This window comes from Rhinoraja longicauda, chromosome 2 (assembly GCF_053455715.1).
Source record: "Rhinoraja longicauda isolate Sanriku21f chromosome 2, sRhiLon1.1, whole genome shotgun sequence".
NCBI lineage: Eukaryota > Metazoa > Chordata > Chondrichthyes > Rajiformes > Arhynchobatidae > Rhinoraja > Rhinoraja longicauda.
The window spans coordinates 55,016,126-55,028,922 of NC_135954.1; the positions used below are offsets into that span (position 1 = coordinate 55,016,126).

Below are 12,797 nucleotides of genomic sequence, written 5' to 3' on the forward strand. Positions count from 1 at the left end.
TCTATATATGGCCTTACCAGCGTCTTATAGAGCCTTTGCATTAGAGTACTGGAGTAGTGTGTGCAGTTTTGGTCTCCAAATTTGAGGAAGGATATTCTTGCTATTGAGGGCGTGCAGCGTAGGTTCACTAGGTTGATTCCCGGAATGGCGGGACTGTCGTATGTTGAAAGGCTGGAGCAATTAGGCTTGTATACACTGGAATTTAGAAGGATGAGGGGGAATCTTATTGAAACATATAAGATAATTAGGGGATTGGACACATTAGAGGCAGGAAACATGTTCCCAATGTTGGGGGAGTCCAGAACAAGGGGCCACAGTTTAAGAATAAGGGGTAGGCCATTTAGAACGGAGATGAGGAAGAACTTTTTCAGTCAGAGAGTGGTGAAGGTGTGGAATTCTCTGCCTCAGAAGGCAGTGGAGGCCAGTTCGTTGGATGCTTTCAAGAGAGAGCTGGATAGAGCTCTTAAGGATAGCGGAGTGAGGGGGTATGGGGAGAAGGCAGGAACGGGGTACTGATTGAGAGTGATCAGCCATGAACGCATTGAATGGCGGTGCTGGCTCGAAGGGCTGAATGGCCTACTCCTGCACCTATTGTCTATTGTCTATTGTCTATAGATCCCTGTTTTTGTATACAAACCCTCGTGAAATACATGTTTGCTTTCTTTACTACCGATTTGACTTGCAGATTAACCTTTTGGGAATCCTGCACCAGCACTCCCAAGTCCCTTTGCACTTCCAATTTCTGGATTCTCTCCCCATTTAGAAATTAGTCCACGTCTTTATTTCTACTACCAAAATGCATGACTCCAAACTTTGCTACACTATATTCCATCTGCCACTTATTTGCCCACTCTCCCAACCTGTCCAGGTTCTTCTGCTGAGTCCCTGTTTTCTCTACACTACCTGCCCTTCCACCTATTTTCGAATCACCCACAAACTTGGCCACAAAGCCTTCAATCCCTTATCCAAATCATTAATATACAAAGTGAAAAGTAGAGGCCCCAGCACCGAACCCTGCAGAACTCCACGAGTCACTGGCGATTCAAAAGTCACTAGTCACTGGTGATTCAAAAGGATAGTTCACCACCACCTTCTCAAGGGTGATTGGGATTGAAGATAACCTGTCAGTCGTGCCAGTAAACACCCTCAGCCACTCGTACCCCCTTGCTGAACAACTAGAAATAATTGTTCTGCTGTTGACTTGCTCAACACTTACGTTTCTCCTCAGTTATTGAACAAGTAAACAGTTTTAAAGCGTAATGATACATTTTTTGTTTTCTCGATCTTCACATTCTCAGATATGGTGACAAATTAAACCACTCCTTTTGTCATCAACCCACGGTGATGTAGTGATAGAGGCACACCATTGGAGATGTTTACAGAAACATAACATCTTTTAGGGGTATTATATTAGTATAAGAAGGGTGTCGACCTGAAATGTCACCTATTCCTTTTCTCCAGAGATGCTGCCTGACCCACTGAGTTACATAGAAACATAGAAAATAGGTGCAGGAGTAGGCCATTCAATATGATCATGGCTGATCATCCAAAATCAATACCCCGTTCCAGTTTTTCCCACATATCCTTTGATTCCTTTAGCCCTAAGAGCTAAATCTCACTCTCTCTTGAAAACATCCAGTTACTCCAGCTTTTGTGTCTATCTTTGGTTTAAACCAGCATCTGCAGTTCTTTCCTACGCAGTATATTAATGTATTGGCCCAGGCTTTTTTTGCTCAGCAGGGAGCAAGATCATTCACTGCTGATCATATATAAAGAAGGGGAGTGTATTTTGGATTACAGTCACTAACTGGAGAGAGAGTAGTTTGGATTATCATCACTAATTAGAGGGAGAGTACACGGATAACCATCGAGGACTGCAGGGGAGAGGGATTTACTATCTTTGGAGGGAAAGATCATGCTAGATCGCTAATATTAATTGAAGGTGGACACAACAACAGAAAAACTGCAAATAGTTAGTAGGTCAGCCGCATCTGTGAGAAGAATCTTATGAAGGGATCTCTGATTGGAAATAATAATTCTTCTTGTTTTCCCACAGATGTGACTCACACGTTATTTCTAGCATTTTCTGTTTTTATTTCAGATTTCCAGCATCTGCAGATATTTTGATTTTCACTTAGTTGAAGACAGGTAGACTCTTAATTCCCATCAGTAAACGCCAAAGCAGTCGATTGGCTGCATTGCAGGTACCCCATAATCTAGATTATGCAACTCCTTTATGAGATATTGAATTTTTTTGACTACATTTTCTGGTTTAGTTACAGATGTAATAAGAAATTGTGGCCTATGCCATTTACAATAACAATGGAACAGAATTCTCCTACAAAAGATCCTTGAACCTAAATCATAGCCTTAATTTTGCTTTCTTGAGTTGCTGCTTCACTTGCTGATTGTTTACAACATCTTGTTTTAATTGGATGATGAGAGAGCTTGGGAGAGTGCTCCTTGCCTTGCTCCAGCATTAGTTATCAACAGAGCATTCCTTACAAAAGGCACCAACTTCCAGCTGAACCACAACAATTGGTACAACAATCTGTCAAAAATGCAGTTCCATCAACTCCAATTCAATCCTGACTACTGTGCTGACTGTGTAATGTTTACATGTTCTCCCTGTGATTACATGGATTTTCCTTGGCTGCTCTGGTGTCCTCCTACATACCAAAGACATGCTGGCAGTTAGATCAATTGCCCACTGTAAGCCAGCCCTAGTATAGTTTAGTTTAGGGATACAGCATGGAAATACCCACGCAGGTCTCGGGGAGAACATACAAACTTCGTACAGACAAGCACCCATAGTCAGGTTCGAACCCGGGGTTCTGTAGCTATAAAGCAGTAGCTCTACCACTAGGTCACCCCGACATGATGAAGGCAAGAGGTAGAATTTGGAGCTGGATGTTGGTATAAATGTGAAGAAAATAAAATTGATGCTCAAAGCTGATTCAGTAGATAAAAGGCCGTATGTGCAGTGTCTAAAGTAAAACCAAGTGGCATGGCCAGTTCTTAATATTAAACCTAACTTGTATATGCTAAATGTATAGCATTGGGTATGCAGGTAGGCTTAAGATACCATTTGAAAGAATAACATATGGCTGTAAAGCAATACTTTAAGCAATAAGAATAAGGGGTAGGCCATTTAGGACTGAGATGAGGAAAAACTTTTTCACCCAGAGAGTTGTGAATCTGTGGAATTCTCTGCCACTGAAGACAGTGCAGGCCAATTCACTGGATGTATTCAAGAGACAGTTAAATATAGCTCTTTGGGCAAATGGAATCAAGCGGTATGGGGCGAAAGCAGGAACGCGGTACTGATTTTGGATGATCAATCATGATCATATTGAATGGTGGTGCTGGCTCGAAGGGCCAAATGGCCTACTCCTGCATCTATTTTCTATGTTTCTATGTTTCTACTTGCCATATTGCCAGTCAAAAACATATGCAAGAGGGATGACTGCCACACATGGCAGTGCAGACGTTAATAAGTATCGGAGCATGCATACATTCAGGGTTCTTTGTCGAAGTAAACAATGGCTACTGAGTCTTCGAACCTGATAATGATATTCGTGCCCGTAAATATAAGGGTGACGGAAATGGCAGAAAGGTAGATGTATGTTTTATACAGTGGTGTGTTGAAATACCATGTTTCATTTGAAGTGCTTCAGGTAGCCTTCACTGCAGCAAGCAAGGCTCGTACGTGTCAGTTGCCTGGCAACCAGCTACCTCCTATTCTCCAGTCTCCACATTAGCATGAGTGAAAATAAATCCCCATTTTTTCTTAGATTCCTGCTAAATTTCCACAGTGGTTATTGCGGGTGATCAGCAGAAGTCAAACAAAGTCTCCGGGGACATTTTACACCGTGCAAGATCGCAAGACAGAAACTCATCTGATGATGAAAATCTTAACCATTGCAGTCCATCAGTAATATTGTGAGTGTAATACTAAGCTTGATATGTATTAACATCACAATTAATCAGATTATTTAGAGATTATTTTTTGCAGAACACACAAACACCAAGCCTCATAATATTTGTATGATGTTTAAAAGGGAAGATGACACCATCTGCAAGGAAGGGTCTTGAGCAAGGTTCTTCTCGTTTTCATTTGTGTGAAAGCCTGCTTTGTTGAGGGTAATAGAGTCATAAAGTCACACAGCACACTAAAAGGCCCTTTGGCCCACAATGCCTATCATCATCACATATCTATCTACAGTAATTCCATTCATCAGCCTATCATGCCGTGCGAATTAAAATGCTCATCCAGATCTCTGGACTGTTGTGTGAGTTCCTGCCTTCAGCACCTTCTCAAACAGTGCATTCCAGATTTCAACCATACTCTGAGTGAAAAAAATATATTCTTCAGATTCCCCCTCAATCTCTAACTCCTTACTTCAGCCCCACGCCCTCTGGTCTTAGACATTTCTGCCTTGGGGAAAAGTATTTTATTATCTGCATTACCTATGCCTCTCATAATGTTGTGCAGACACTCTCTCTAAAGATCCCAGAAACAAACCCAGCCTATCTAGCCTCCCATCATTACTAAAAGAATCTAGCCCCCCCTCATTACTAAACGATTTTATCCCAGGCAAAGCAATAATGAAACTCGCCTTCACCCTTCACAGCGTAATCATGTCCTTACAATAATCAGACATCAAGATCTACTTACAATGTGCCAGCTTTAGTTTAGTTTACCTTACTTTATTATTGTCATGTGTACTGAGGTACAGTGAAAAGCTATTTTGTCGTGTGCTATCCAGTCAGAGAAAAGACTATACATTATTACTATGTAGCTATGCACAGTGTACAGATTCAGGATAAAGGGAATAATGTTTAATGCAAGATAAATTTCAGTAACGTAACCAATGTTTTATGAAAAGAGACACAAAAGATAGACACAAAATGCTGGTGTAACTCAACGGGTCGGACAGTATCTCTGGGGAAAAGGAATAGGTGACGTTTTGGGTCGAGACCCTTCTTCAGACTGAGAGAATGTTTTATGAATTTGTAGTTGCCAAGACTTCTCCACTCTGAAACTCTATGTTAATAATGGCAACCATCTTATATGCCTTCTTTATTGCTCTATCTACACTTTTTGCCACACACAGTCACCTTTGGACATGGATACTAAGGTTCCTTTTATCCTCAATCCTCCCTCCGACCCTACCATTCATTGTGTATGTTCTACCCTTTTCAGACAGCCTCCACCCACCTCAAATTATCAGGATTAAGTACTAGTTATTCAATATCATTCTGTAGGCTAAGGCTACACTCATTACTATTAGTTTTAGTATTAATATTTTTTTAACTCTATCATTTCAGTCTTCAGGTCTCTTCCAAAATAGTCATTATATATGTTCACTATTTTTTCAAGGAATTTTGCAAGCCTAAAAGACATTTGTAAATTCAATGCCACTGAAGTCACTAACGATTACAGTATCATTGTCTTTTGATATTTACAGTTAGCTTGGAAGGTTTATATTTTCAAAGAGATATAATTCCTCTTGTTAATAATTTAATTTACTGTGGGCCCGAAAAGTAAGCTGTAATGTCTGGACACTCAGTGTATATAGTGCTCGAGGGCTTTATGTCAGGATTCAATAGCTCATAATATTTAGTCTTAGAAAGGAGCATCTAAAACCAACTTCATTTGTTGGTTGCAAATTACTCTGTTTTCTTATTGAGAGCCTATTTTTCGATTAAAAAACCCCCCATGTCTCTGCAATTTGATCGTTTCGATCGCGAGCGAGAAAGATGATCGTCGTATTTAATATGCGCTGTTTTATTTTGAAAGTATGAGAATTACGACTGACCTGAGGAAGAAGGCTGTCTTGTGTTCATCAATGTTTCCAGAAACTTTTGCACTACTTCAAAATTTACTTACAGAAGAAGTAACTGAAGTTTCATATGCTGAAATCATAACGGCTTTGCAGCTGCATTACAAAGAGAATCAAAATTTCCTCACAGCTCGCCTCGATTTCTACCGGACGGTGCAACAGGAAGGGCAATCTATCACCGAATCTCTTGCCGAACTTCGCACCAAGGCAAAGGCATGTGATTTTAAAGCTCAATGCTGCGAAAAGTGCACAAGACAATGCGTTACGGGATAGGCTGGTCATGGGCTGCAGGCACGCATTCATCCAGCAGGCAATTCTCAAGGAATCGGACGCCTCATTGAAGAATGTGCTGCAGTGTGCTGAGATGGCCGAGCTGCTAAGTAAAGAACTGCACAAAATGGCCAGAGATACAGCATCGAAGCTCCCTCTAGTGGTGCATACAGTTCGTCAGACTCGTCCGGAATGCCAGAAACCATTTGATCGACCGAGAGCATATCTGGAGAAGAAGGGACAGTGTGGGGGGAGGATCGAATCCCTGCTACCAGTGTGGATCAACTGCTCATCATCACCGTGAGTGCCCGTATATCGAGTCCGTTTGTTATGCCTGTAACCGAAAACGTCATCTCCAGGCAGTGTGTCAATCCATAGGAAAGCGGAGAAAGAACAAGAAAGCACAAAATGTAGTTGACCAAATCGCAGAGACCATTTCTATTGAAGTGCTCGGTGTGTCCACGATCACCGACAAGCCGAGGATTTTGCTGCGGGTCTGGAACGTTGATCTACAGTTCCAGGTGGACACTGGTGCGGCTGTGTCGCTAGTGGGTCAGGACACCTGGGAGAGGATCGGATCGCCGAAACTGAAACCGGCCATCATTCGCCTTTTTGGATACGGACGACAGGCCATTCCCACGAAAGGCAAATGGACTGTCGCCGTTTCCTGTAATGGTATGACACAGATGTTGGCGCTGATTGTCGTTGGCAAAGAAGGTACATCCCTGTGCGCCATCGACTGGATCCATGCTTTCAAGTTTGACATGAACCCCTTGATCTGCGATGGATCAATGATGTCATTGTCATCTACCACGGACTGTAACATGGTCAGCAAGTGCGAGAACAACCTGCAGAAGGTTCTTGCTCAGTTTCCGGACGTTTTCGCACCTGGACTCGGGCATTGCACAAAGATGAAGGCACGGCTCATACTCAAAGACGATGCCGTCCCTAAGTTCTTCAAACCAAGACCAGTTCCGTTCAGTCGGATGGACGCTGTCGACAAGGAACTCTGCTGTCTTGAAGAAACGGGAGTTATCACCCATGTGGACCATTCAGAATGGCCACACCCATAGTTGTCGTTCAGAAACCTTGCGGCAAGGTGCGCATCTGTGGCGACTACAAAGTGACTATAAACCCTCAATTGCACATTGATCAACACCCCATACCAAGAGTGGACGAGCTGTTCGTCAAGCTGCAAGGAGGACAGTACTTCTCAAAATTGGCCATCTCCGACGCGCATCTCCAAGTGGAACTGGACGACAAGACAAAAAACCTGACGTTGCAGCGTCTACAACATTGGGCTCTGATCATGATGGGATATGATTACCACATCATTTACCGACAGTCTACCGAGCATGCCAATGCCGATGCACTGTCTCGTCTACCGATTGGACCCGACCTGACGTTCGTTAAAGAGGCAATTATGGAAATTCAGATGGACGTGAACTTTCTCAACACGCGGGTCATCGACGATTTCCTCGTCTCTGCACGGATGGTCGCCAACTATATGAGCACAGACCCCATTTTGTCGAAGGTACGACATTTTGTCACTCAGGGGTGGCTGAAAAGTCCTAAGCTGGACAAAGAATTCAGCTCATTCCAGAATGCGCAAACGGAAATCTCCTCAAGGGATGGCATTCTGCTCCGCGACTATCGAGTGATCATTCCGACGGAACTGCGATCGCCAATTCTGAAAATGTTGCACAAGACACACATTGGAATTGTGCGAATGGTGGCCGAATATCGAGGCCGATATAGCTGACCACTGCAAAGACTGCAAACCATGTGCCGAAACAACGCCGAATCCGCCGGAAAAGACCTCCCCATGGCCCGACCCGACCAACCATGGCAGTGAATCCGCATAGATTTTGCCGGACCGTTCCTGGAGGACATGTGGCTGGTCGTCATGGACGCCCATTCGAAATGGTCACATGTTATTCAAATGAATAAATATCCAACCACCGGAACAACCACTTCTGCACTCGACGATTTATTCACCATTTGGGGATTGCCCTTAACAATCGTAAGTGACAATGGACCCCAATTTGCCTCGCAAATGTTCAGTGACTGGTGCAAACATCACTCAATCGTGCATCTGATAGCAACACCTTTTCATCCACCCTCAAATGGTGAGGCGGAGCGGCTCGTCGGCATTTTCAAGCAAGCCATGAAACGTGCTGTAGAAATTGAAAAGAAATTGAAACAATTGGCATTACGCGATTTCTTACAGCAGTATCGAACTGTTCCAAACTGCAATACCAGTCGAACGCCAGCCGAGATGATGCTCGGATGTCAAATGCGCTCTCCCCTAACAGTTTTGAACCCGACCCGTAACTTTTACACGGCGCGCACTCAGCCAACGAAGTCGAACAAGTCCAAATTCGACATTGGCGATTACGTATATTATCGCAATTATACGACCAAGCGAATCAAATGGTGCGCTGGCAGGATCATGGCTCACATTGGAACCAAAATGTACACTGTCCAAGGACAAGAAGGACATTGCCGACGGCATGATGAACAATTAAGAAGCACTGTTCCCCCAGCGAAGACTGCGCAGAGCCTGACCAGAACCAAGCAGTCGGACACCCCGGTGCCGAGTCGTGTGGACCCTGGAGTGCCTGATTTGCCCCTCCCCTGGCTTGACGAAGTTCCACCAGATGAACTCCCCGCCGATCTGCCTGTGGTCCTTCGTCGATCGACACGTTGCAATCGTGGTACTCGATTTAAAGGATGTCATTAAACTGGAATGAGTGCAGAGAAGATTTATGAGGATGTTGCCAGAACCTGAGGGGTTGAGCTAGGGGAAAAGATTGGGCAGATTAGGACATTATTCTTTGGAGCAGGAGACTGAGGGGTGAGCTTACAGAGGTGTATAAACTAATTAGGGGTATAGACTTTTGTTTTTATAATGGATAAGGGAATCAAAAACTAGAGAACATGGGTTTAAGGTGAGAGCGGCAAGATTTAATAAGAACCTGCGGGGTAACTTTCTCACTCTAAGTGTTGTAGGTGTTTGGATCGAGGGGTGATCCTATAGAGGTGTATAGAATCATGAGCGGAATGGATCAGATAGATGTACAAAGTCTCTTGTCCAGAGTAGGGGAATCGAGAACCAGAGGACTTACATTTAAGGTGAAGGAGGAAAGATTCAATAGGAATCTGAAGGGTAATAGGAGGTAGTTGAGGCTGGGACTATCCCAACAATTTAAGAAATAGTTAGACAGGTACATGGATAGGACAGATTTAGAGGGATATGGACCAAATGCAGGCCGGTGGGACTGGGACGTTGGCCGGTTTGGCAAGTTGGGCTGAAGGGCTTGTTTCCACGCTGTATGTCTCTATGATGGATTAGAGTCAAAGTGGGAATTAAATATGGAATGGTAATAAGGAGAATGAGATATGCATTGCTTGCATCAAAACATTCCCACAGAGTTCTAAGAGATATTGTGTAATCTGTAAAATAAAATAATAATTACTGTGACTGCATAGCTTTAAGATCTAGGTATGATAATGATTATCCTCAATCTAAGATATTACCATTGTTACAAACTATATCATCTGAAAGGAACTACAACATTATGTAAGGGGAGACAAACTATTTGATGAATGCATGCCTAGAACTCCATCTAGTGTTAGGATTTACCATTTGTTCTTAAATCCTTTTACTGGTCGTGCAGAAATGGATTATGGTTCGCTACCTGATCTTTGTAAATTGGAGGTCTACTTTGAGGTAGATTATTTCTTTTCCACATGCATGAAAAATTAAATACACTATACCAAAGGAAAAGAACGCAAGGCACATTGTGCTCACTCAATGTGCAGAAACTATTACTTTTATCAATCTTAGTGATGCCCTTATCACAGAAAGCAACACAACAATCAGGTATTTGAATCTACATCCTCATCATAAAGAACAAGGAACTTTTCAGCACATTCGATCTTGGTAAGGCAGAGGAATATATGTCTCATGTGAACAGATCACATTAATGTTGTCCAACATTAATATTTAGTATTATAAAATATCAAAGAGAACAACAATAATTGAAACTAAAACTAAACTGAGTGATCATCTTACAAGTTGCAAGAATATGTTTGCACGGCACACCACATTCCGATAAACTCTGATAAATGTTACTTGATGTATAAATTCAAATATTGGTCAGAGAATCTCTTTAAATTCCTCATGGACATTTGTATAATAATTCATGCAGAGGTCATGCATTGCATGTGTAACACCAGAATTTTAATAAAAACTCCAGGGAATATTGCAAAGTATTTTTATGGCCACATAAATTAGGGGGAAAAATAGCAAAAAGCATAGATTTATTGTCTATCGGGGACAGTGAATGAAGACTTTTGGAACTGTTGATTACACTCGTTTCAACTCATTAATTTCATCAACAGTGCACATGGAAATAATGACAAAATTATCTTCAGCAGAATGAGTCCATATCCAACCACAAAAACAAATCCTTTCCCTCAAATAGGACGTCATCACCCGCAGTCTCATGTGGTTACACAGGGTAACTGCAGATGGTGGGATCAGGAGCAAAGAGTAAACTGATGGATGATTTCAGCAGGTAAAGCTGCATCTGTGGGAAGATTTTTGTCTCTACAGATGCTACTCAGCCTGCTCAGTCCTTCCAGCAGTGTTTGGCACCTTGTGTGGTGCTGCTTATTAACGTTATCTCCTGCAATTTCCTTGGATCTGCCGAGAAGTAGGACAGAAATCCTATTTTCAATGTTTTCTGCCACAATCCTGGTCAATCCACAAAAACTGAAAAGCAGTAGCTCCCAGGGAATTCCCAGCCATATTTATAATCTGTTCACCTTGACACACAAAGCATTATGAAAAACATTTACTTTTTTCAGCACATTTAATACTCTACCTGGCCAGTCTTGGCATTTTCACACATCATGGTCTCGTAAGGCACTGAGAATTCTGGTGCATATTCGTTGACATCTAAAACCTGAATGGTCACTGGAACTTTGCTGACTAACTTGGGATTGCCTGTAAAAGAAACAAAATTTCATGAAAAGGCAATAGCAACAGCAAAAGTAAATTAATGTAAAGCTGGAATGATTGTGAGCAAGAATTTTCTATTTACTGAACGCACCTTGTACATATTAGCTGTCAGTTATTCTTCTGTAAAGGAATTTTTACTGACGATTTCACAATCGGACATAGCATTAATAACGGAACCATTTTTTGCAAGACTACTTGTTCATAGTATCCAAAAACGTGTGGCCTACTAAAGTTCTAAAGATTTTAAACTTTAAACTTTAGAGATATAGCGTGGAAACAGGACCTTCAGCCCACCTGATCTGTACACTAGTACTATCCTACATATTAGGGACAATTACAATTTACAGAAGCCAATTAACATACATACTTATTCGTCTTTGGTGTGTGGGAGAAAACTGGAGCACCCAGAGAAAACCCATGCGATCACAGGGAGAATATGCAAACTACATACCCACAGCACCTGTAGTCAGAATCTAACCCACCAGAGCTATCTCCTGCCCGCTTTTTGCCCTTCTGATCATTTTCAGTTTACTCCCTAGTTCCCGAAACTCCTCCAGGAATGCACTTGATCCCAGCTGCCTATACCTGTCCCATGCATCCTTCATGTTCATGCATCCTCTCCTGAACACTTGAGGAATTGCAGCCTATTTAAACCCTACATACTATGATTTTCCTAGTTAATATTGGGAAAACATAAAATTCCCTACTAGACCAACCTTATTTGACCTGCAGCTGTCTGCAATCTCCTGGCAGATTTGTTCTTCTAATTTCCGTTGACTATTCGGGGGTCTGTAGTACACCCCCAACAAGGTGACCATCCCTTTCTTGTTCCTCAGCTCCACCCATATAGTCTCACTAGACGAACCGTCCATAATGTCACCTCTGATCACTGCCGTGACATCCTCCTTAACCAACAATGCAACCCCCCCTTCTCTTTATCTCTCACCCCTGTCTCTTCTGAAGCTCCTGTTCCCCGGAACATTGAGCTGCAAGTCCTGCCTCTCCCTTAACCAGGTTTCAGCCATGGCTACAACGTCCCAGTCGCTCATACCTATCGATGCCCTAAGCTCATCTGCCTTACCTGTCAGGCCCCCTGCATGAAAATACGTGCAGTTTCTCGCTCTCTGCCTTTCACTTGCCTATTCTCTCCACTAAGCTTTCCCACACCACCCTAATATAACACCAACCAATATTTGTTAATTTTGCAGTCTTTCTTGTCATTGGCATGTAGAATCGATATGCAATTAATGTATAGTTTATGCTTTTGTGTTTTCTGTGCCTGTGAAGATGTTACAAACAGGATTTCCATTATACCTGCACATCACTGCACTTGTACATGACAATAAACTTGACTTGACTTGACAACTTAAATAAATTAATACCGTGTACACTAATGTATTTTAACAAACTGAGGCAAGGTGGCACAGGAATGTTTGGTTTGCTGTTGCCAGAAATTAATGTTTTTACAATGGTAAAGGTCTATGTCCTGCTCCTCGCTACTAACACGTATACAAACACATGCACACACACACAAATGCTAAGTAACTTTTCAATCCTGTTTTCAGTAATTACCTTAATGCCTATCTTGTTGAACAATTAGTGCCATACTTCTTCAATCAAATCATAACTTTCCGAATTACTAGAAATTTTCA

General features: G+C 42.3%; 1 protein-coding gene across 4 annotated transcripts in view; it reads right to left on the reverse strand.

Annotated features, from left to right (window-relative positions):
- The window catches only part of LOC144604713 (cadherin-12-like), a 576,800-nt gene that overhangs the window by 14,264 nt on the left and 549,739 nt on the right, over positions 1-12,797 (reverse strand). For all 4 annotated transcript variants that reach the window (XM_078419376.1, XM_078419367.1, XM_078419374.1 and 1 more), the window contains one exon: positions 11,009-11,130. In XM_078419376.1, the coding sequence (XP_078275502.1) occupies positions 11,009-11,130 (122 nt within the window). The remainder of the gene's footprint in view (positions 1-11,008; positions 11,131-12,797) is intronic.